This window comes from Thamnophis elegans, chromosome 15 (genome assembly GCF_009769535.1).
Source record: "Thamnophis elegans isolate rThaEle1 chromosome 15, rThaEle1.pri, whole genome shotgun sequence".
In the NCBI taxonomy this organism is placed as follows: domain Eukaryota; kingdom Metazoa; phylum Chordata; class Lepidosauria; order Squamata; family Colubridae; genus Thamnophis; species Thamnophis elegans.
Genome location: NC_045555.1, coordinates 17,218,415 through 17,242,257, shown reverse-complemented (window position 1 = coordinate 17,242,257; position 23,843 = coordinate 17,218,415). Strand labels below are relative to the sequence as shown.

The 23,843-nt window shown below is 44.4% G+C and overlaps 1 protein-coding gene across 1 annotated transcript in view; it reads left to right on the top strand.

Moving 5' to 3' along the window:
• The first annotated feature begins 229 nt into the window (after nt 1-229).
• Nucleotides 230-23,843, top strand: part of RASGEF1A (RasGEF domain family member 1A) — a 69,521-nt gene continuing 45,907 nt past the window's right edge. The window contains exons 1-2 of the mRNA XM_032232046.1: nt 230-398; nt 16,387-16,566. Coding sequence (XP_032087937.1) covers nt 372-398; nt 16,387-16,566 — 207 coding nt within the window. The 5' untranslated portion in view covers nt 230-371. The remainder of the gene's footprint in view (nt 399-16,386; nt 16,567-23,843) is intronic.

The window sequence follows — 23,843 nt, the reverse complement described above, 5'->3', positions numbered from 1 at the left end:
GAAGGACACCGAGCAGGAATGCAGGGAGTTCCGACTTGTCTGTTTCCAAAAAGGAGAGCTGAGAAGGGGGAGCCTTTCCCCCCCCCCCCAATTTGCAAGGCTGGCACAAAAGACAGATGGGGTCACCAGCTCTCCTTTTGAATCTGACATGCCTCCAGCTCAGCCAACAGTGGGTTGAGGCAGCTGCTGACGTCAGAACCAGTCTGGAAATTGGATGCTTGCAAGCTTTGTTATTTTAGATCTGAGCTGGCGGGAAGAGTTGCTGGACGAAGAGCACTGCTCTCTCGCTCTCTTTCTCTCTCTCATTCCCTCTCCTCTTGGTCTGAAACTACGATGCTGGGCTAACAGGGGTGATACCTGCCCGAAAACCTATGTACATACTCCAGAAAGCCATGCGGGTAAGAAAGAGTTTTGTTTTTCTCCTTCCTATCGCTTTTTCTTCCTTCCTTTTCCAAGGGCGAGCCGATAATACTTGAAACTCTCTGAAAGAAAAGTTGAATGGGGGGGAGAAAAACACTTGATTGATCTCCAGTGTACTATAGGCAAATTGTTAAAAAGTCAGGCGTGGGAATATTCTCAGCTGTTCAGGCTACCCTGGGAGAACATAGTAACTGTAAAAGTTAAACAGAGGTTGAAGTTTTTATCCTTTCTTTGGCCGTCCAAGCGAGTTGTTTCTTTCCTGCTTTCAAACTGCCCTTTCTGGTTTGGCTGCCGTTGGGTAAATAAACATAATAACAGGAACCTTTTTTGGTCCTTTTGGGGGCAGTGAAAATACACGTCTTTGAACCGTTTATTTAGAAATAGGAAAGCTTTCAGCAGCTGTATTCTTGGGTCCCTGTTTGACAGCAAAGGCGGACATAACAAGTGCAGGGACTTTTTAGCCCCCATACGAGAAGGTGTGCAAACATTATTTTTATTTTTTGACTCAAAGATTCTTAGCATGCCAAACGCTCGCTAACTTGTAACTGGAGGCTGTGTTTTGTGTGCATTTTGCTCTGCTTCCTGAAAAATAACTTGCCTACAACTGCAGACGGATGTTGTTCTTTGGGGCACTTTTCCAACATTTGCTGCTTATTTTGTAGAGAGATCACAAGGCAATATTTGCCCCACGCTGTAGTGAATCGGCCAGTGAAAAGGAGCCAGACAGTCTACTGTTCTCAACTTTTCTCTCTTAAAGGTTGCCTGTCCCAAATGTGGGGAACGATTGCAAGCTCCTCGGGGCAATGAGGTCTTGGTTCATTTAACCCAGATGTAGAAAAATGAAAATGGAGGGGACGCGGTGGCTCAGTGGCTAAGATGCTGAGCTTGTCAATCGAAAGGTCGGCAGTTCAGCGGTTCGAATCCCTAGTGCCGCGTAATGGAGTGAGCTCCTGGTACTTGTCCCAGCTTCTGCCAACCTAGCAGTTCAAAAGCACATAAAAAATGCGAGTAGAAAAATAGGAAGCACCTTTGGTGGGACAGCGTTCCATGCGTCCTCGGCATTGAGTCATGCTGACCACATGACTGCGGAGACATCTTCGGACAGCGCTGGCTCTTTGGTTTTGAAACAGAGATGAGCACCGCCCTCTAGAGTCGGGAACGACTAGCACATAGGTGCGAAGGGAACCTTTACTTTAGAAAAATGAAAGGTGCAGCTCACTTTTCTGGTAACGTTTGAAGCCCATGGCTCAAAAGGAATTCAAAAGCTGTGCCAGTGAATTGAGGGAATGAACATTTCAAAACAATTGCCATGTTCAAATCAACAGCAAAACAGAGTTGGAGGGGACCTTGGAGGTCTTCTAGTCCAACCCTCTGCTCAAGGAGGAAGCCCTATACCATTCCAGACAAATGGCTGTCCAGTGTCTTCTTAAATGCCTCCAATGATGGGGCACCCACAACTTTTGAAGGCAAGCCATTCTGCTGGTTGATTGTTCTCACCGTTAGGAAATTTCTCCTTATTTCTAGGTTGCTTCTTTCCTTGCTTAGTTTCCATCCGTTGCTTCTTGCTCTGCCTTCTGGTGCTGTGGAGAGTAGGTTGACCCCCACTTCTTTGTGTGACAGCCCCTTACTTGTTGGGAGACTGTGATGCCAAACCCATCTAACCAGACATTGTCCCCGAGGTTTACCTTACACTGAAAATGGAGGGGGTTGCTAATCAGCTAGATTCCTGCCTATGAGAATATGCTCAGAAACCACAGATGGCTGTTTCCTAGTCACGGAAACACAAGTTGGCACGTTGGCTGGTAAACGACACTTAGGAGTTGTCACAGGTGCTGAGCAACGTGTGCTAGTTTCATCCCAGGAGACGTTGTCAAAGAAATCCCTGGACGGTTCCCAGAGATTAAACAATGGATGGCAGTTAAAAACACCTCTCTTTTTTCTTTTGACATCCTATGTGGAAGGGAGACCACAAACGTTTGAACCTGTGTACTAGGAAGCAAACTAATCTTCCTCGTTCAAAGTTGCCAAGCAGAATCCTTCATTTATTCCATTTTTATGTCCCTCATCTCACTGATCACAGCAACTCCGGGCAGCTTACAGTCTAATTAAAAAAGTTTTTTTAAAAAAATCATACAAAGCAATTAAAATTCAAAGGCTTAAATCAAAAAATTAAACAGCACAAGAATCGGTCCTTCCTCCTTTGCACAGAATACGGAGAGGGTTAAGAATGATCCTGGGATGTTGACAAGATATTTTGTAGAGTGTCGTTTCAGAAATATTTGGGTTTCTGTAACATTTGCAGAAAAGCAACAAGGTTCAAGATTAAATGCATCAACATTGGGATGGGAATTATGCAAGTGTTCTTCTTAATAGCTTAGGGGAGTGGTGGCAAACCTATGCCATGCATGCCAGAAGTGGCACGCAGAGCCATCTCTCTGGGCACATGAGCTGTCGCCTGTTGCTCTTCTGGGTTCCAGCGTGTGCCTGCAAACCTTTTCGGCACCGAGTGGTGAAAGGGGAGTGCATGCACGCTACAGAGTGCCGCAAACCAGAAGAGGAGATACCCAGTATACATGCGCGCCCCACGAAGCTATGCTTCCTGTTCCTGGTCTGTGCATGTGCACTGCCCCCCTATCCTTATGGCTTCTGGCATGCATATGTGTGTGAAAACCAGCTGGCCGGCGCATGCGCACATGCTGGTAACTGGACGACCAGGCAGCCAGTGCATACAAATGTGCGGGATGCTGCTCCTCTGGTGTCCAGCGCTCCCACGTGCCCCAACACAAGCTGGCCAGAAACCACAAGACCTGGTGGGTGGTGCGCATGCATGGACTGGAAACCAGAAGCACAGCTTCGTGGCATGTGCACCGGTGGTTTTGCAGTGCTTCGATACTCGGTGTCGAAAAGGTTTGCCAACACTGCAGAAGAGAGGTTTGTGTATCTCCTTTGTGTGTCTACAGGGTGGCAGGTTAGGAGTTTGCCTTTCTCTGTCCCGACATTTGTTATTTACATGTTGGCGAAACCTAAATGTATGTTCTTGCTTTCCTTGAGGAGCTCATGGTTTCTCTGATTTTACTCACAACTACAACCCTGTAAAGTAGGCTAGGCTGAGAAAGATTGCCTGGTCCAGAACCTCTCAGTGGCTGAAGGTACTTTTGGTGTCAACCCAACATCCTACCACCACTCTGTCTCTCACTTTCTTTTGAAGAAAGGTGGGGGGAATCTTACATGACCTCTTGTTCAACTCTTCTTGCATGAGTGAGATTCTATGATGAACAAATTGAGGGAATTAGCATGTCTAGTCTAATGAAGACTAAGATTAGGGGTGACTTGATAGCAGTCTTCCAGCACTTGAAGGGCTGTCGCAAAGAAGAGGGGTGGGTCAACCTATTCTGCAAAACACCTGAAAGCAGGAAAAGAAGTAACACATGGAAACTTATCAAAGATATGAGCCAACCTAGAATTAAGGAAAAGTTTCCTGAGAACAACAAACCTGTGGAACGGCTTGTCTCCAGAAGTTGTGGGTGCTCCAACACTGGAGGTTTTTAAGAAGAGATTGGACATCCATTTGTCCAGAGTGGTATAGGGTCTCCTACTTGAGCAGAGGGTTGGACTAGAAGACCTCCAAAGTCCCTTGCAACCCTAGTGTTCTCTGTTCTACTTTCAGAATATTCCCATGACGCTTCTTAGATATCAGTGTTACCTGAAGCAAGTGGTGGTTTTCTCTGGGCTAAAAAAAAACCCTACTATCAGCCCTTGGATGAGAACCAACCAAGGGAATCCCAGATCTGTAACATGGACTGGGAATTTTTCTTTAAAAAAAACAAACCTAGTAATAGATCACTTTTCCTGTAGAGCTGTATAGAATCGCATGAGAGTGAAATGGGCCTATAGAAATTGAATAAATATACATCCCCACTCCCAAAATATGGCATGGCTGCATCAATGAAATTATTCAAATTCCTTGGACGGTTTATAGCATATCTTAAGAGCCATGGTGGTGCAGTGGTTAGAGTGCACTACTGCAGGCTACTTCTGTTGTCTGCCGGCTGCCTGCAATTCGGTAGTTCAAATCTCACCAGGCTCAAGGTTGACTCGGCCTTCCATCCTTTTGAGATCGGTAAAATGGGGACCCAGATTGTTGGGGTCAATAGGCTGACTCTGTAAAATGCTTAGAGAGGGCTGTAAAGCACTGTGAAATGGTATATAAGTCTAAGTGCTATTGCTATTGACTCAGCCTTCCATCCTTCAGAGAATAATAAAATAAGGGCCCAGATTGTTAAAGGCAATAGGCTGACTCTACAAACTGCTTAGAGAGGTGTATAAGTCTAAGGCTTATTGCTATCTCGATAAGTACTTGCTAGAGCAGAACCAAGATCCATTTTGCCTTCTGTTTTCAACCGTAGCCAGCCAGGTAATTTTGCTTCTGAGAAACTTAATGGCTGTTTAAGGAAGAGCTCTTCCTGTGTGGTCTGCCTGACATCAGCCTCTTTTATAGAAGAGGTGTTGCCATGAGCTGTCAGAGCTTAGAGCCTCTTAAAGGTTCCTCTTTGTCAGAGGATGATACCATGTGTAGTGAGAACCTTGCCGCTGTCAAACTTGCAAGGGCTTGACAGGAACAGGAAAACATCAACAAGCTCAAAGGAAAATAAAGATTTGCAGAGGAGAGTCCATATATCGTGGGCAGGAGGGATCAGAATTCTCTGCCCGGTTAGAAACAGTCCATTCCAGGCGCCCAGGAAGTCAAGAATCAATGGGGAAAATGGAATGGAGAAAGGCATATGAGAGTAGAAGAACATAGAATCATAGGGCTGGAAGGGACCTCAGAGGTCTTCTAGTCTAGCCCAACCCCCTGCTCAAGAATTTAGCTCTGAACCTTGATATGGTAAACTGATACTGCAATTCTATCTGGGCCTGCTGAAAAATAATGATGACTGAAATCAGGAAATGCTATGCTCAACATGGACAGATGTGTTCATGATCAAACAGCTCACCCTGTAGGGGTTGTCCACTTTAAGACACTTTCTTCAGATACCTGGTTTGATCAGGGTTTCAAATGTTAAGCTTGACTTCCTTTTCCATTGGCATAATTCTGTGATTTCAGTTACACACGGTATTCTGCTTTGAATGATATTCAGGTATTGCTGCATTTGTTGAGTTCCATATAGCATGTTTTTGTTGCTTTGGGTGAATGAGAATTGCCTCTGGTTTTACAAAGCCATATTTCAGAATCAGAATAGAGCTGGAAGGGACCTTGGAGGCAGTGGTGAAGTTCATCTTTTTTTTACTACCAGTTCTGTGGCTGTGACTTAGTGGGCGTGGTGTGGCTTGGTGAGTGTGACAAGGGAAGGATACTGCAAAATCTCCATTCCCTCCCCACTCTGGGGCCAGCCAGAGGTGGCATTTGCTGGTTCTCTGAACTACTCAAAATTTCCGCTACCGGTTCTCCAGAACCCACTGGATTTCACTCCTGCTTCAAGGTCTTCTAGTCCAGCCCCTTACTCAAACAGGAGACCCTAAACTATCCCAGTGAAATGGCTGCCCAGTCTCTTCTTGAAAAATCTCCTGTGATGGAGCACCCACAACTCCAGGAAGGAAGCTATTCCATTGATTATTTGTTCTCACTGTCAGAAAATTTCTCCTTAGTTCGAGTAATTAGTAATTTAGTAATTTAATAAATTTGTATGCCGCCCAATCCCGTAGGACTCTGGGTGGCTTACAGAAACAACATAAAAGTTAAAAATAAAAAAGATACAATTTTAAAAACAACACACCATACATTCCGTCTAGATGGGGCTGGACCTTGTTCAACAGCCCCAGGCCTGCCGGAACAGCCAGGTTTTAGTGGCTTTTCGGAAGGCCGAGAGAGTGGAAAGGGTCCAGATCTCTACGGGTAGATCGTTCCACAGGGCCGGAGCAGCTACAGAGAAGGCCCTCCCCCGAGGGGCCGCCAGCCGGCATTGTCCAGCCGACGGCACCCGGAGGAGGCCCAACCTGTGAGATCTTATTGGTCGTTGGGAGGTATGTGGCAGGAGGCAGTCTCTCAGATAGCCAGGTCCTAAGCCATGTAGGGCTTTAAAAGTAATGACTAGCACCTTGAAGTGCGTTCGGAGACCAATAGGAAGCCAATGCAGCTCGAGCTTGGATCTTTCTTTAAGGATCTTCTACCCATTACTTCTAGTCCTGCCCTCGGGTCCTTTGGAGAAGAAGTCAGTCACCTCTTCTCTATGACAGCCCCTCCTCTACTGGGAGACGGTATCATATCTTTGAAGATGGATGACACTTTTGTGAAACTGCGCGGCAAGATCAGGGTCAATAAAAGGGCTCCTTCAGAGATGTCATGTGAAGGTGGACTATGTAAAAAGTGACATTCTAGACTGGACCCTTTCTGCACTGTCCACCTTCACATGCTGCTATGTTAAAGGGTTCTTGGTGCTCTCTGAGCTTGGTTGTTTCCTTGATGTTGTTTTATTAGCAAACTAGGTAACATCATCATCAACTGATGATGTAACCTAGTTGAGTAATGAAATGTCAAGCAAGCTCAGAGAGCACTAAGGACCTCACAGTCCTCCTCCTCCTGCCTGAAAACCCCACTCCCTTCTAACATTGATGATTTATTTATTTATGTATTTATTTGTCAAACATGTACAAGATAACAAGTATAGGCATGAACATAAACATGAACAAAGGAAGTAAGTACAGATAAATGGGGACAGTAGGACAGGGACAGAAGGCACGCCCCCTTTATGGACCTCTTAAGAATGGGGTGAGGTCCATGGTAGACAGTTGAAGGTTGAAGTTACAGGAGTTTGAGGATGTAACAACAGAGTTGGATAGAGCATTCCAGGCATTGACCATTCTGTTGCTGAAGTCGTATTTTAAATTAAGCAATCAAGTCTGAAACGCTTTATGTTGAGTTTGTATCAATTGTTTGCCCATGTATTATTGTGGTTGAAGCTGAAGAAGTCCTTGAAAGGCGAGACATTGTAGCAGACAATTTTGTGCGCTATGCTTAGATCGAACCCCAGGAGACGCAGTTCCAGATTGACCAAGCCCAAAATTTCAGGCCTGGTGGCATAGGGAAGTCTATTGTGAGTAGAGGAGAGTACTGTGATGTTACCTAGTTGGGTAATGAAATGTCAAGCAAGCTCAGAGAGCACTAAGGACCTCACAGTCCTCCTCCTCCTCCTCCTCCTCTTCCTTCCTGCAAACTCCACTCCCTTCTAGCATTGATGATGTTACCTAGTTGGGTAATGAACATCATCAGGTGCTAAACTAGGCAACATCATCAGGTGCTAAAACTGATGATGTTACCTAGTTGGGTACAGAAATGTCAAGCAAGCTCAGAGAGTAGTAAGGACCTCACAGTCCTCCTCCTCCTCCTCCTCCTCCTCCTCCTCCTCCTCCTCCTCCTCCTCCTCCTCCTCCTCCTCCTCCTCCTGCAAACTCCACTCCCTTCTAGCATTGATGATGTTACCTAGTTTGGTAATGAACATCATCAGGTGCTAAACTAGGCAACATCATCAGGTGCTAAAACTGATGATGTTACCTAGTTGGGTACAGAAATGTCAAGCAAGCTCAGAGAGTAGTAAGGACCTCACAGTCCTCCTCCTCCTCCTCCTCCTCCTCCTCCTCCTCCTCCTCCTCCTCCTGCAAACTCCACTCCCTTCTAGCATTGATGATGTTACCTAGTTGGGCCATGAGACTTCTGCAAGAAAACAACCAAGCTCAGACAGCACCAAGAACCGTCATTTCAACCCTGAACACAGCTTCGCATGCGTGTCATCTCTACCAGAACAGAGATGGAAGGTTTTCCTCCATTCCAAAATGTATAATACGCATCCAGATTAATTGTCTGTAATATACCTTAGCAGCCCGCCAGAAATCTCATTCCTATACCTGGAAGGGACAAAGTGAAACTCCCAAGCAAAATCAAGCCATCTTCCAGCCGACTCCCATTTCTCAAACTATCCTGCCTTTCCCCAAACAATGCCTTGTGACTAAATTTATGAAATGCCACTGAAAATTACCACAGAAGCACTTTGGCGTACAATCACCCCGTCTCATTCCTCAATTAGATTTTATTTAGCGGCTGTACATTCTGTCTTCAAATTCCAGTTCTCGTGACTCACTCCCAAACATTTGAATGGCAAACTTTGGACTGAACTGCAGGAAGAATGCTCCTGTTTACTATTAGGAACATTTCTTGTCCTAATTTGTAAATAGCCATGCAGAATTTGTTGGACAAGATGTACAAGATCTATTTTTAACCGTTTTGAGGAGAAACAGTTGAAAAACTGTTTAACTGTTTCTTTCCTTTTTTAAAAAAAAAGTCATCTCTTCACACCAGCACTGAGGGTTGAGTGAACAGAGACAAATTCTCAAATCCTTAGATAAATATTAACAGGGATTTTGGAAGAAGCTGCCTTAAAAGGGAAGAGAAGCTTGGAATTACCTCTTTACACAGCAAAGTATCTCCAGCGCATGTTGTATTTTGGGTACTCATTTCACATTGTACATTTAGTATTTCTGCTTTGAGTTTGGCTTTTTTTCTCCTTCTCCATAAGTGAATACAGACTATGAAAGGAAAGGAAGAGAGAGAGAGAGAAAGAAAAAGAAAGAAAGAAAGAAAGAAAGAAAGAAAGAAAGAAAGAAAGAAAGAAAGAAAGAAAAAGGAAAGGAACAGAGAGAGAAAGAGAGAGAGAGAGAAAGAGAAAGAGAGAGTGAGTGAGTGAGAGAGAGAAAGAAAGAAAGAAAGAAAGAAAGAGGGAAGGGAAGGGAAAGGAAGAGAGAGAGAGAGAGAAAGGAAGGAAGGGAAGGAAAGGAAGAGAGAGTGAAAAAGAAAGAAAGAAAGAAAGAAAGAAAGAAAGAAAGAAAGAAAGAAAGAAAGAAAGAAAGAAAAAAGAGAAAGAGAAGTTTTATCTGCTTTGTTTAAAATGGAAAATTGCAAGAAATTATGGCTGACACCATGATTGGTATCTGCTGCCATCACAGGAGAAATTTCATATGGTGCAGAGCTAAAATAAATTAAACCCATCTCAGAGTTGAGTTTAACCCCTGGTAATTTATAGGGACACTTCCGTTCTGTTTTCTTAAGATTATACGAAAATGTTCTGGCACTGTTTTCTTCTGACCTTCCAATTTCTCCTACAGCCTATATTTCCAGGATAGACTCCCTACTAAAATTCTCACCAGGGTGTGCCTTCTTTAGCGTCCTTGATCAGTGACTCAAAGCTAGAGTTTCCCATCTATCTAGGCAGGTGCGAGATAATCGTGCAAAATATTTAAAAACAGCCTGTAGGAGCTGCAGTTGCAAGAAATGTAAATTCTAACTATAGAAAAAAGGCCCAGAGGAGAATAGAAATGGTTGCCTACAAAGACTGAGCCTTATCCAAATTAGCTTAATAAAAGGATGCTGTAAAAGTCTCCAACAGGGGCTGCCTAAAGTGCTAAAATATCAGAACGTTTTTCCCTTACTGCCAGCTATAAAAGAGAAATGTAATAATAAGGACAGCTACGCAGAAGAAGCGGGTTTAGGAAACGGTGGATTCAAGCAATGAAGTAATTGGGAAATTTCCATAGGAATAGTTGTAATAGATAACAGAATGCCGCTAAGAATAAGAGTCAGAAGGGACCTTGGAGGTCTTCTAGTCCAACCCCCTGCCCAAGCAAGAAACCCTATCTTAGTGATGGCTAACCTTTTTGTCGTTGCATGCTAAAAGTGTGTGCTTGTGTGCCCAACAGCGCATGTACGTGCCCACACCCATAATGCAAGGCGTGCATACACACACCCCGCGGGCTTCCCCTCTGCTCATGTGTGTACGACCCCCCCACAGCATTTGCCCCGCCCTCCGCGCATGCGTTTTGGACCTGGAAGGCCTTCTGCACCAACTTGGAAACCAAAATGGGTGCCATGCCAGACCCCAAAGTGCAATGTGAGTGCTCCCATGCATGCTCCCTGCCCCCATACATGCAAGCGTGTGTCCCTTGCATGCACCTTGTGCATGTGCAACAGAGACCCGAAGACCAGCTGGCAGGTGGGAGGTGCAACTCGGATGATGTCTCATGTGCCCACAGAGAGGGCGCTGTGTGCCACCTGTGGCACCCATGCCATACGTTTGCCATCACGGCCCTATACCATTCCAGAAAAATGGCTATCCAGTCTTTTCTTAAACACTTTGTGTGCGTGATGGAGCACGCACAACTTCTGAAAGCTGGCCTAGTGGGGGAAGTGAAGTTTTTGTGTCTATCATGAAGAGGTATCGTACATGTTCTTTGGTGGACTTAGGAAATTAAGTTCGGCTAGGTAACGTCACCTAGTTCAGCTTTAAATGCTGAGCTGGTCAAACCTGGTTAAGACTTGGACAGACAAGAATATCCCAGGGCTGTGAGATAGACGGGGAAGCTGATAAAAGTTTTCCAGAAGTGTCAAACTACTTCTCCTCTGTGGCTCAGATGGCTGTATGGGATCTATCTGTTACACAAGTTTGATAGAAAAGATTTTACGTATATATCAGTGGTGGGTTTCAAAATTTTTAAGAACCTCTTCTGTGGGTGTGGCCTGCTTTGTGGGAGTGGCTTGCCGGTCATGTGACTGGGTGGGAGGGGCTTGGCAGTCATGTGACTGGGTGGGCGTAACCAACTTGTAAAATGTGGTGAAACATACTTAACAAAGCTCTTGCTTAGCAACCAAAACATTGGCTCAGGAACTCTGGCATTGAAGTGTGCCAGTCTTAAAGCTGTCAAGTTACAAGACCTTTGCACCCCTAATCCTTTAGGAAAAAAACCCCAGGGGTGTTCAAACTCGACAGCTTTAAGACTTGTGGACCTCAACTCCCAGAATTCCTCCTCTCGCTCTTCATATTGATGATGTGCGGACGGGCGGGGGGGGGAGAGAGCTGGAACCAGTTCTAAACAGCACTGTAAATTTCTATAGAAGAGGTTAGAACTGGCAGGAACCAACCCCTGCTATATGTGTAACTTAGCAGGAATGATCTAGAACACGAATCAGTCTGACTCCAGAAAGGAAATCCAGAGGAAGAGAGAAGGAGGCTAGAGCCAGGCAACGCAGATAGGCTTCAACTTATGACACCTGAGCCCAGCATTTTTGTTGCTTAACAAGACAGTGGTTAAGTGAATTTTGCCCTATTTTGACACCTTTCTTGCCACTGTTGTTAAGTGAATCACCATAGTCGTTAAGCTAATAACACGGTTGTTAAGTGAATTCTCCATTGCCTTTGCTTGTCAGACAGTTACAAAAGGGGGTCACATAACCCCGGGTCACTGCAACAGTCATAAATATGAATCAGTTGTCACTGCAACCATCATAAATAGGAGTCAGTTTCCAAGCGTACGAATGTTGCTCGCATCCCGTGGGGATGTTGCAACGGTCATAAGGGTGAAAAACATTCATAACTCACTTTTTTTCACTGTCTTTGTAACCTCGGTCACTAAGTGAACTGTTTTAAGTCAGGACTACCTTTATACAAGGAATTGTATAGTAACTGAAAATCAGAATTTACGTCTTTAGTTCTAAGGTTCAATTATTCAAGTTCTGGCAATGATAAACTTGAAAAAAAATGATAAAGCACAGGTATCCTTCAACCTATGACAGCAAGGCAGCCCAAATTTTCTGTTGCTAAGTGAGACATTGGTTAAGTCAGTTTTGCCCCCATTTTACGACCTTTCTCACCAGCGTTGCTAAGTGAATCACCACAGTTGATCAGTTAGTCACCCGACTGCGAAGTGAATCTGGTTTCTCCATCGACTTGGCTTGTCAGATGGTCTCAGGAGGAGGATCACTGACACTGCGACCATCATAAATATGAGTCAGTTGCCAAGCATCTGAGTTTTGATCACAATACCATTGGTATGCTGCAAAGTTTGTAACCCTGAAAAACAGTCACAGTGTCACTTTTTCCGATCCCATTGTAACTTTGAATGGTCACTAAATGAACTGTCGTAAGTCCAGAACTACCCGTATGCATGGAGAATGGAAGAATTGTTCTGGAACAAAGGAAGGAAGCTGATTTTACCAGAGGAGCTTCTGATATTTTCCCTTAGTGCCTCCCTAACGTACGGCTTAGTAACCTTGAAAACTCAGAAAAGTAAACACCAGCTATTGAGAAACCATGTGGAGGAGGGCTTGACTTCAATTGCTTTGACATCTGCGTCTAGGAGTAACAATCAGTTTCTCTTAGCAAGCCATGGCAGCTTGCTTTATTTCTCTCCTCGACAACGCCGATACGTATAGTTGTTGCACAGTGGAGTAAGACACTTGGGGAAAAGAATAGGACCAACAGACCCGGGTTGCAAAAATCTGGGTGACCACCAGATGGAACCATAGAAGGGAGGGCGCGAGAGATACAACAAGACTCTGCTGTTGGTTCAGCAGTGTGGGTGTGCTGTCGTACATGAACAAGCAGAAACACGCAGGGCAGTCTGAACTAAAAGTTATTATTTCAGGATTATATCTTGGTTGCATCTCGCTGGTTCCTGATCCGTTTAAGGAATCGTTATGTGTTCCTGCATGTTGAGGAGTGGAGGGGAATAATATGACCTACTTTCTTCTAAATTACCTTTGGCAATGAAGCTGGCACCCAGCGGCCCTCAAAATGCTGCTCTTTGGTTAGCAGTGGGCCAGAGGTGGCAGTTACCCTTTTGATCCTTTCTAGAGTAGATCATAACTATTACAATATTAATCTCTACGGTATCTATTAGAACAGAATAACAGAGTTGGAAGGGGTCTTGGAGAGCTTCTAGTCCAACCCCCTGCTTAGGCAGGAAACCCTGCACCACTTCAGACAAATGGTTATCCAACATCTTCTTTAAAACCTCCAGTGTTGGAGCATTCACAACTTCTGGTGGGAAGCTGTTCCACTGATTAATTTTTCTCACTGTCAGGCAATTTCTCCTTAGTTCTAAGTTGCTTCTCTCCCTGATTAGTTTCCATCCATTGCTTCTTGTCCTTCCCTCAGGTCAGAGGTGGGTTTCTACCAGTTCGCCCCGGTTCGGGCGAACAGGTATTGGTTATTTGGCCTTGGTCGCAGAACCAGCAGCGAGCCAGGCTGGCCACGCACCCGAACTGGTTCCCCGGTCACCTTTGCTGTTGGCGGCTTATTTTTTAGTACTTTTTCACATTCTTCACACATGCGCAGAACAATTTACAGTGAATTGTGGACGCAGCGTGCGCAAAGCACACATGAACCGAACTGGTACCAATGCCGGTAGGAACCCACCCCTGCCTCAGATGCTTTGGAGAATAGCTTGACTCCCTCTTTGTGGCAACCCCTGAGACATCAAAACACTGCTATCATGTCACTCCTAGTGCTTCTCTTCATTAAACTAGACATATCCAGTTCCTGCAACCATTCTTTATACGTTTTAGCCTCCAGTCCTCTCTAATCATCTTTGTTGCTCTTCTCTGCACTCTTTCTAGAGTCTCCACATCTTTTTTACATCGTGGTGACCAAAACTGAATGCAGTATTCCAAGTATGGCCTTTCCAAGGCATTATAAAGTGGTATTAACCCTTCACGTGATCTTGATTCTATCCCTCTGTTGATGCAGCCTAGAACTGTCTTGACTTTTTTGGCAGCTGCTGCACACTGCTGGCTCATATTTAAATGGTTGTCCACTAGGACTCCAAGATCCCTCTCACAGCTCCTATTATTTAGCCAGGTACCACATATACTGTACCTGTGCATTTTGTTTTTCTTACCTAAATGTAGAACTTTACTTTTTTCACCATTGCATTGAAGCATTAAACTCTTGAGGAAAGATGCTCACCAGGTCTCAAAGCAGTGAAACAAAACTGAGACAATGCATTGACGTACCAAATTGGTCACCTTTGAACATCCAGACTGGTTTCCTTTGAACAGGGATGGAGGCTTTCAAAAAGGCACTGGATACCTATTTGTCTGAAATGGTATAGGTTTCCTGCTTGATCAGGGGATTGGACTAGAAGACCTCCAAGGTCCCTTCCACTTCTATTTTTCTATGTTCTATCTTTCTAACTAGCAAAAGAGCATTTTCTTCCATGTCAAACTAGGATAATGTGTTTTCAATGGTATAAGGTCTCCTACTTGAGAAGGGGGTTGGACTAGAAAACCTCCAAGGTCCCTTCCAGCTCTGTTATTCAGTTTTTTTCTGTAATTTAATCAAGCATTGAACAAGGCCTGGGAAGTAAAGGTCCTTGAAATTATCTCTCAAATTATACTCCCTGTTAAAAAGTTTCTATGTATATTGATTTCAAGCCATTCTGTCCTTTCCAGCTCTTAAATTATATTTTATCAGTTTTTAACTCATGTGAGAGCTTTTTAAAAATCGGTCTAGACTTATGAACGATTTTAATTAATATGTCCTATCCTAACAAAATGAAAAGAAGGTACTTGTGTTCATGAACAAATGTCTTGATGAGAACAGATAAAATGTACCATGTTAGGGTTGTTGATTTGCAACTGTTTTCTTTCTGGTTAAGACGGTGCTTTTTTTAACCCTTCAATTGTGAGACAAATCTTATCCTGCCAACCAAATAACACCATAAGAGCCATAGTGGTTAGAACACAGTATTGCAGGCTAATTCTGCCAACTCCCAGTAGTTTGATTCTGACTGGCTCAAGGTTGACTCAGCCTTCCATCCTTCCGAAGTGGGTAAAATGAAGACCCAGATTGTTGGGGGCAATATAACAATAGCAGTTAGACTTATATACCGCTTCCCAGTGCTTTTACAGACCTCTCTAAGCAGTTTACATAGCCAGCCTATTGCCCCTAACAATCTGGGTCTTCATTTTATCGACCTCGAAAGGATGGAAGCCTGAATCAATAGCAATAGCAATAGCATTTAGACTTATATGCTGCTTCATAGTGCTTTTACAACCCTCTCTAAGTGGTTTACAGAGTCAGCCTTTTGCCCCCAACAATCTGGGTCCTCATTTTAGCCACCTCGGAAGGATGGAAGGCTGAGTCAACCTTGAGCCGGTCAGGATTGAACTCCTGGAGTGAGCAGTGAGTTAGCCTGCAATACTGCATTCCAACCACTGCGCCATCACAACTTTTAAGCTTGAGTGCTGTAAAGCACCACGAAGCAGTATATAAGTCTAAGGGCCATTGCTATGTGCTAGGAGCCTGCCCTTAATCATGCCCTTGATGGATAACTGTTTGTCTGAAGTGGTGTAAGGTTTCCTGCCTAGGAGTGGGTTGGACTAGAAGACCTCCAAGGTCCCTTCCAACTCTGTTATTCTCACAAGCAAAGGCTTTTGAGACACAGCCTTCTATATGTATCATCTCACAATACTCTCCGCGATGATAACTTGCAGGAGGAGTGCACAGTTTTCTTCTATGCCCTTAGTCATGCACCAGTCCATTGCTTCCAAAGAAATAAGCCAAACTTTTTTTTAATAAGGTTTTTATTTTATTTCAATATAAACAATCCATCTTCCATTAAGCAGTGTGTTGTCTAGGTACAAACATTTTGTGCGATAACATTTAAAGTTTACAATCATATTCACTGTTTAATCTATTCCTAGTTTAATACCAATACCTTACATGTCTATTACTAAAACAATCCTCTTCTTAATTTATTTAACGCTATTAATTATGCTAACTCCATTAATACGTTTTCTATATTTTACACAACTACTTTTACTTCTAATTCTTATATTTATTCTCTAACCATCAATAAAACAATTCCCATATAATATAATAATAATCAGTTTGTTCTTTCTCTTTAATTGCAAGTGTCAATCTATTCATTTCTGCACATTCTAATATTTTCCTAATCCCATTCTCCTCTGTAGGAATCTCTTCGCTTTTCTGGTTTTGTTGAAATACAGTCCTAGCTGCTGTTATAATCATATATACATTTTCTTTACTATCAGGTTCTTTTTAGATCCCCAACAGGCCCTCAAAGTTCTGGGACATTCATAGTGCTTCCAAGTCCTTCATGTTGCTTTCTCTCCTTTTACAGGAAACTATGCCACAGACACCGATATTTTCCAGCATGCTCGGGACAGGATGTAGAGGACAGGTGCAACCCGACTCCGGCGAGAGGAATGGCGATCCTGTTTATCAGGATGGGAATCTCATTTCTGGATCCCTGGAAGTCCTCATCCAGCATCTGGTTCCCACCATGGATTACTCTCCAGATGTAAGTGGACGGTTTACAATGGCACTCATCTTTTTGATGTTGGTTTCCTAGATTCAAGCGTTGACAATGCAGGTGGTCCTCGACTTATGGCCGCCAATGCACCCAACGTTTCTGTCGCTATGTTCAGTGAGATTTCTCCTGTTTTACCACCTTTCTTGCCACATTTGTTAAGCGAATCACTGCCATTGCTAAGTTCGGAACACATGTTGTTAAGCGAATCTGGATTCCGTAGTGACTTTGCTTTGGCGGAAGGTCGCAAAAGAGGATCGCATGACCCCGGGACATGGCGACAGTCATAAATACGAGACTGTTGCCAAGCACCTGAATTTTGATCACATGACCACGGGGTTGTTGCAACGTTCGTAATTGTCAAACTTGGTCGTAAGTCACTTTTTCCAGTGACGTTGTAAACTTGAACGTTCACTAAACAAACCATCATAAGTCGAGGTCTATTTATATTACAGGCTTTTGCAAGTACAGTAAGTAATTTTCTTATTTTTGTCAAGAGCTCCAGAAATAATTAAAAGCAATCCCTTCCTTAGGCCTGGAGTTGTTTATAGGCAGCAACAACTTCCTGCTTGGGAGAGGATATGATAGACATAAAGTGGTATTTCCTGAAGAAATCTTGCAAGAACAGAGTTGGCATAAGAAAGTCAAACAGCAATCTGGGTGAACCCTGGTAGCACAGTGGTTAGAATGCAGTATTGCAGGCTAATTCTGCTCATTGCAAGGAGTTTAATCCTGACTGGCTCGAGATTGGAGCCGTGGTGGCACAGCGGTTAGAATGCGGTATTGCAGGCAATCTTTGCCCACTGCCAGCAGTTCAATTCTGACCGGCTCAAAGTTGACTCAGCCTTCCATTCTTCTGAGGTCAGTAAAATGAGGACCCAGATTGTTGGGGACAAGATGCCGACTTTGTAAACCCCTCAGAGAGGGTTGTGAAAGCACTGTAAGCAGTATATAAGTCTAAGTGCTATTGCTCTTAGCTTTATTGCTCTCCTGTAGATCTTCCTATATAGAGACCCTATTTCCTTTCTTGTAAACGCTGGTCCTTTATTTCAGAACATTGTCCTTTAGATTTGTTCGTTTGTTCGTTCTCACTCATTCACTCGCTCACTTACACTCATTTATAAAGAGCCATGGTGGCACAGTGGTTAGAATGCGGTATTGTAGGCAGATTCTGCCCACTGCCAGCAGTTCGATTCTGACTGGCTCAACCTTCCATCCTTCCGAGGTGGATAAAATAGGGACCCAGATTGTTAGGGAGACAAGATGCTGACTCTGTAAACCCCTCAGAGAGGCCTGTGAAGCACTGTGAAAGCGGTATATAAACCTAAGTGCTAATGCTATTCTCAGCATCTTCAGCTATCATTCATCGCATCATGAATAAAAAGCCATGCTAATAAAGTAATATAAAACACAGCTTATCTTGGAAAATGAAGCATGATCAGATCTAGTTAGTAACTGGATGGGATATGTCAAGAAAATCCAAACGTGGTCTGGAAAACTAAAAACAATTCTGGAAGATGTCAATCGCATGTCACCTCTATGTTTGCCAAGAAAAATGCATGGACATGTTGCAATTCACAGGAAATGACCTTTAGTTCAAGATGACCTTCCTTTAACAAGCACACAAACAGACAGAGGGACACAAATTTGTTGTACACAAATAGACTTGTTCAGTAAATACTATTTTGTCTTTGGAAATAAGCTCTTTATTAGCATTCCTGCATATTAAATGTTGGTTTTGATGCTTGAGATATTGGGAGGATGGATGGATGGATGGATGGATGGATGGATGGATAGATGGATGGATGAACAGATAAGGTGGTAGACAGATGGATGACAGACAGATAGAATAAAAGGTATTTTTCTTCCATGCAGTATTTTTAAATTAAATTTAGATTTTTATTTTCCAATTCAGGCTTAAATCAAAGCTGCATTTGTCTTCATATGTGATACTTATATAGTATCAAGCACTGCCTATTTTTATTTATTTATTTATAGATTTATTTACACAATTGCACAATTGAAACACTGGATTCCTTCCCCCTCTCCTCCCTTGACTTGGCAACTGATGCATTTTGATCCCAGGCTGAGCAAGTGAAAATTCCACCAGAGTGCACTTCTGTAATAGATCAGGCAAACACCTGGCTTGGACATTCTGGTGTTAATTTAGGAACTGCATTAGCACACAGTGGGGGGTGGGGAAATCTGCTTCTTCACATTTTCATTATGCTTCTCTAGAGAGGAATTACAGTAATGTCCCAGGCTGGCAGAGAAGGGAAGGAAGGAAGGAAGGAAGGGGAAGGGAAGGGAAGGGAAGGAAAGGAAAGGAAAGGAAAGGAAAGAAGGGAGGGGGGAATGACTAACTATTCTAGTTAAATTAGAAGAGTACAAAAACAAAAGAAAGAAGGAAAGAAAAGAAAGAGGGAGGGAGGGAGGGAGGGAGGCGCAATGACTAACTATTCTAGTTAAATTAGAAGAGTGCAAAAAACAAAAGAGAGAAAGAAAGAAAGAAAGAAAGAGAAAGGAAAGGAGGGAGGGAGGAAGAAGGGAAGGAAGGAAGGAAGGAAGGAAGGAATAGGGAAAGAATTATTCTAGTTAAATTACAAGAGGGCAAAAAACAAAAGAAGGAAGGAAGGAAAGAAAGAGAAAGGAAGGAAGGAAGGAAGGAAGGAAGGAAGGAAGGAAGGAAGGAAGGAAGGAAGGAAGGAAGGAAGGAAGAATTTCACTGGGATTATCCTTTTTTTCTCCTGCCATGCTGGAGAGATGATAAACCCTGGAGCCTCTCCAGGAAATCCATTTGCATACAAGAGTTTGTTTGGCACCCAGGGAAATGTGGGTCTTTACCAGAGGACAATGTCTGGAATTTAAGAATGGAATGTACTGAACTCCAACTCTTGGTGCCTGACCATTGCAAGCAACTTTTTTCTCCAAATGCTTAAACAAATAAATGATTCCAGATTCCACCAGCATAAACTGAGGGGCACAATATGCTGTGTTGTTGTTGTTGTCATCCCCCCCTTCCTCTTCCCCAGAAGATATTTCTACATTCTTGCTCCTTAACTAGCAGTTACTATTTTAGTCTCTCTTCTCCTCGCTCTTCCACCCTCTCGATCCTCCTTCCTTTGATTTATCACGTCTCTTAGCAACAGGTTTAGGCACTAGAGGAATTCGCCTCATTCTTTCCAATTTTAAACACCCTGAAGCCCTCTTGTCTTCCATTTCCAGCTCATTCCAAAGGATTTTCTTATATTTTCTTGTTTGTTTTCCTTTGGCCCCAACTTTGTGTAATCTTCTGACAAGCAACTTATGGTTCAGTCTGGGAGTTCAAGGTTTTCATTCCTTTAGGCTCATTTTTTAAAATCACAATTGATATACAACACTGCCAGAGTTGGACCTTAGCTTCCATCGATGGTGTCCTTCTTGGTGGATGGTAGTCATTGGTTCAGAGACAGTCGCTGTTTGAGCACATGGGGCTTAAACCAAAAGAATGGAAGATATGGTCAATGTCGTTGTGTGAAGCATCTAAAGCAAATCATGTTGTGGTCCACCAGCAGACTGCGGAGCTGGCAGCAGAGTCAGACGGTGAGGAGATTGGGGAGGAACATGGGCCAGTCCTGGAGTCTGGGGAAGGCTCGGACGAGGGCTCTATGATGGGGGCAGAGAGGGGGCCAGGGCCATCTGGGAGTTACTGTATGTGCTGCCTCCGGAGCCTCCAGAGTCGGACATCGGCAAGGCAGAGGAACAGGGGAAGTCTGTTCCCAGTGCGTACATGCGCAGAGCTGCCAAAAGCAGAAACAGTTAAGACAAAAGGGGCGACTCAGGAGTAAGACATGTGAGCCTTTGCAGGAAGCAACTTTGTTCGATCTGGTCAGTTTAAATTCTGAAGCTCCGTTTTGATTCTGTGCTCCATGTGACCTTGCAAAGCTAATTGGCAGTTAGGTCTTTGGCAATGTTTCAAGGGAGATAAAGATGGGTGTTTATCAGCCTTATCTTGAAAGACTTTGGCAGACTTCTGTCAGACTCTTTACAAACTATTTGTGACTCATTATGGGCTGTGAATGAACATAATTCACAGCCATTGAAATAAAAAGATGGTTTCTGGGACTAAGTGTGAGCTTTGTACTGTCTCAGGAAGTCTAGGCCAGAACAAATCAACCCTGACTCTTCTTCAGAAGGATAGAGCCTGAAGCTGAAGCTCAAATATTTTGACCAACAAATGAGAAGAAGTGGACTCCTTGGAGAAGACACTGATGTTGGGAAAGATGGGAGGCGAAAGGAGAAGGAGGCAGCAGAAGGATGAGATGGTTAGATGGTGTCTTTGACATGATGGACATGGGTTTGGGTGGACTTCAGGAGACAGTGGGAGGACAGAGGGGCTAGTGTGGGCTCCTTGGAAAAGACCTTGATGGGAGCTGAAAGGGGAAGGGGACGGCAGAGGATGAGATGGTTAGATGGTGTCATCGACATAATGAACATCAATTTGGGCAATCTCCAGAAGACACTGGAGGACAAAGGAGCCTGGCATGTTATGGTCCATGGGTCATGAAGAGTCCAGGCACGACTTAGAGACTGAATACTAACAACATTGTTCCTATGAAACAGTTCTTTGCCTAAGACAGTGATGGCTAACCTCTCCTGGACTGAGTGCCCAAAGCATCTGCGCATGCCCAAACCCCCAAAATGCAATGCATGTGCAGCCATCCACATGTGGCCTGCCCCCTGTGCATATGTGCATGCCCCCCCACGTCCCAACCCCCCACATGCCATCTGACCCCAGCACATGCACGGCCAAGACCCGAAGACCAGCTGGCCGGCGCGGCAGAGCTCAACTGGGGCAATGGCTGACGTGCCCACAGAGAGGGCGCTGCGTGCCACGTCTGACACGCGTGCCATAGGTTCGCCAAACTGGGCCTAAGATGTTTACTGTAAGGTTGACAATTTTGCCCCTGTGTTGCAGTGTCTGCCTTCTGTAATAGCACACACACCCCCCCTTGCAGGGTTCAGACAACCTGGCTCTTGCTGTGTTTTCAATGAGTCTGGAAATCCTGCCTTTTTCTTTCCCCGGATTACATGCGCCCACCTGGATTGGATTACGTTTAGTCCATTTACGGTGCTCACTTGTTCTGCTCCTCACCATCACTTTTGATTCTTCAGAATGCAGGTGCCGTGGTGGTGTTTGTAAACTGTACGCTGCCAAGAGTTGCTGTTGAACTGGGCAGCCTCGGAAATGTAATAAAGGAATATGCCTTCCGTGCTATTACACAAATCGGCATGTCGGTGTTTAAAAAAACAACAACTTTGGCAGGTGGAACCAGTGCTGTGGTTAACAGCGTTGGGCTTTAGAGAAGATCAGAGTCTGTCTTTGATCACAGTCCTCCCTGGATGACTCGGGGCTGTTTCTCTTCCTGGGAAGGAAGAGGCACTCCATGGATGGTGCCTTGAATCCCAGAGGAAAATATGGGCTGTGAATGCCATAATAAATAAATTATATGTATGCAGTTAAGTAAGTCTCACTTCTTTTTCTCATTTAAAGCGTCATCACTGTTCTCATCTAGAACAGTGATGACAAACCTTTTTGGTGCTGAATGCCCAAACCGGAACGTCCATGCATGTGCGTACGCTGGAAACCCAAAGATCAGCTTGCCGGTCTGTGTATGCCTGGTTTTTTGGCTGTTTTTTGGGCCATTTTTGCACCATCGGCAGTTGCTCTTCTGGTTTCCGGCACGTCAGCTGGTCTTCACAAGCACCGGAGCGCTGAAAAATGGCCTGGAAATGGCCTGGAAAATGGCCCAGAAAACAGCCTGGAAAATAATCTGTTTTTGGGGCATTTTTGGTGCTGTTTTCAGGCCGTTTTCCAGCACTCCTGGCATGCGTGCCGTAAGTTCGCCATCACAGATCTAGAACCAGATGTATAGTCCAGCAAAGTTGAGTCTAATCCAGTAGTGGGTTTCAAAAAATTTTAGAACCTCTTCTGTAGGTGTGACCTGCTTTGTGGGAGTGGCTTGCCAGCCATGTGACTGGGTGGGCATGGCCAACTTGTAAAATGTGGTGAAACTCACTTAACAACGCTCTTGTTTAGCAACCAAAATGTTGGCTCAGAAACTCTGGCATTTGAAATGTGCGAGTCTTAAAGCTGTCAGTTACAAGATCTTGTACCCCCTAACCCTTTAGAAAAAAACCCCAGAGGTGTTCAAACTTGACAGCTTTAAGACTTGTGGACTTCAACTCCCAGAATTCCTCCTCTCGTTCTTCATCTTGATGATGTCCGGATGGGCAGGGGGAGGGAGCTGGAACTGGTTCTAAACAGCACTGTAGATTTGTGGAACCTGTTCTATAGAAGAGGTTAGAACTGGCAGAAACCCACCCCTGGTCTAATCCCTTTGGTTTAGATCAGCGATCCTCAACCTTTCTGGCTTGGGAGATGGGGATGGTTTCCTGTGACCGGCAGATGGGCGCCTGCCCCCTCCCCCGCCCAGCACACCCAGCTCCATTTGTTGAAGCAGAAAAAAAAGATTTGCATGTGAGCACAAGCACCCTCTGCTCGCACAAGGGGAGCTTTGAGTGTTCATGCAGTCATCCGTTGTTTGCATGGTATTGGTATTGGGCCATGACCCAGTGGATGGGAACCGCTGCTCTAGATCCTTGCAGTAACCCGTTAAGTGTGTGAAAGCCTCAATAAATGCTTCCATTTCTGGGTTAGGATAGAGGTTGCCACCCAGTAATGGAAGAACTAGGCCCATAATGGCAAACCTATGGCACATGTGCCAGAAGTGGCGTGCAGATCCATCTCTCCAGGCACACCAGCTGTAACCCATTGCTCTTCCAGGTTCTGGCATGCCGGCTAGCTGATCTTCAGGTGCGCATGCGCGCCAGAAACTGGAAGATCAGATGGCCGGTGTGCATGCGCATGCTGGATGGCTGCTCTTCTGGTTTCCGGCATGCACGTACATGCGCACACACGTTCCCGTTTCAGCACTCAGTGCCAAAAAGGTTCACCAATGCTGGTATAAGTTATCTTGCTTGAGCAGGGGGTTGGGCTAGAAGACCTCCAAGGTCCCTTCCAGCTCTATTCTAATTGTTTGGATGTGGAATCTGAATAGCTAATGTCTCACACAGCCCTACAGCAAAAGCACTTTAAATACTTCAGGAGACTCACCTATGAAATCTGAGAAACGTAGAGCGCTTGCTCAAGTCGGGAAACTAAACAGAAAAACTGGGAGCAGGTCTGAATTCCAAACACACGTGGCCTGGAAAAAAATGTCCCACAT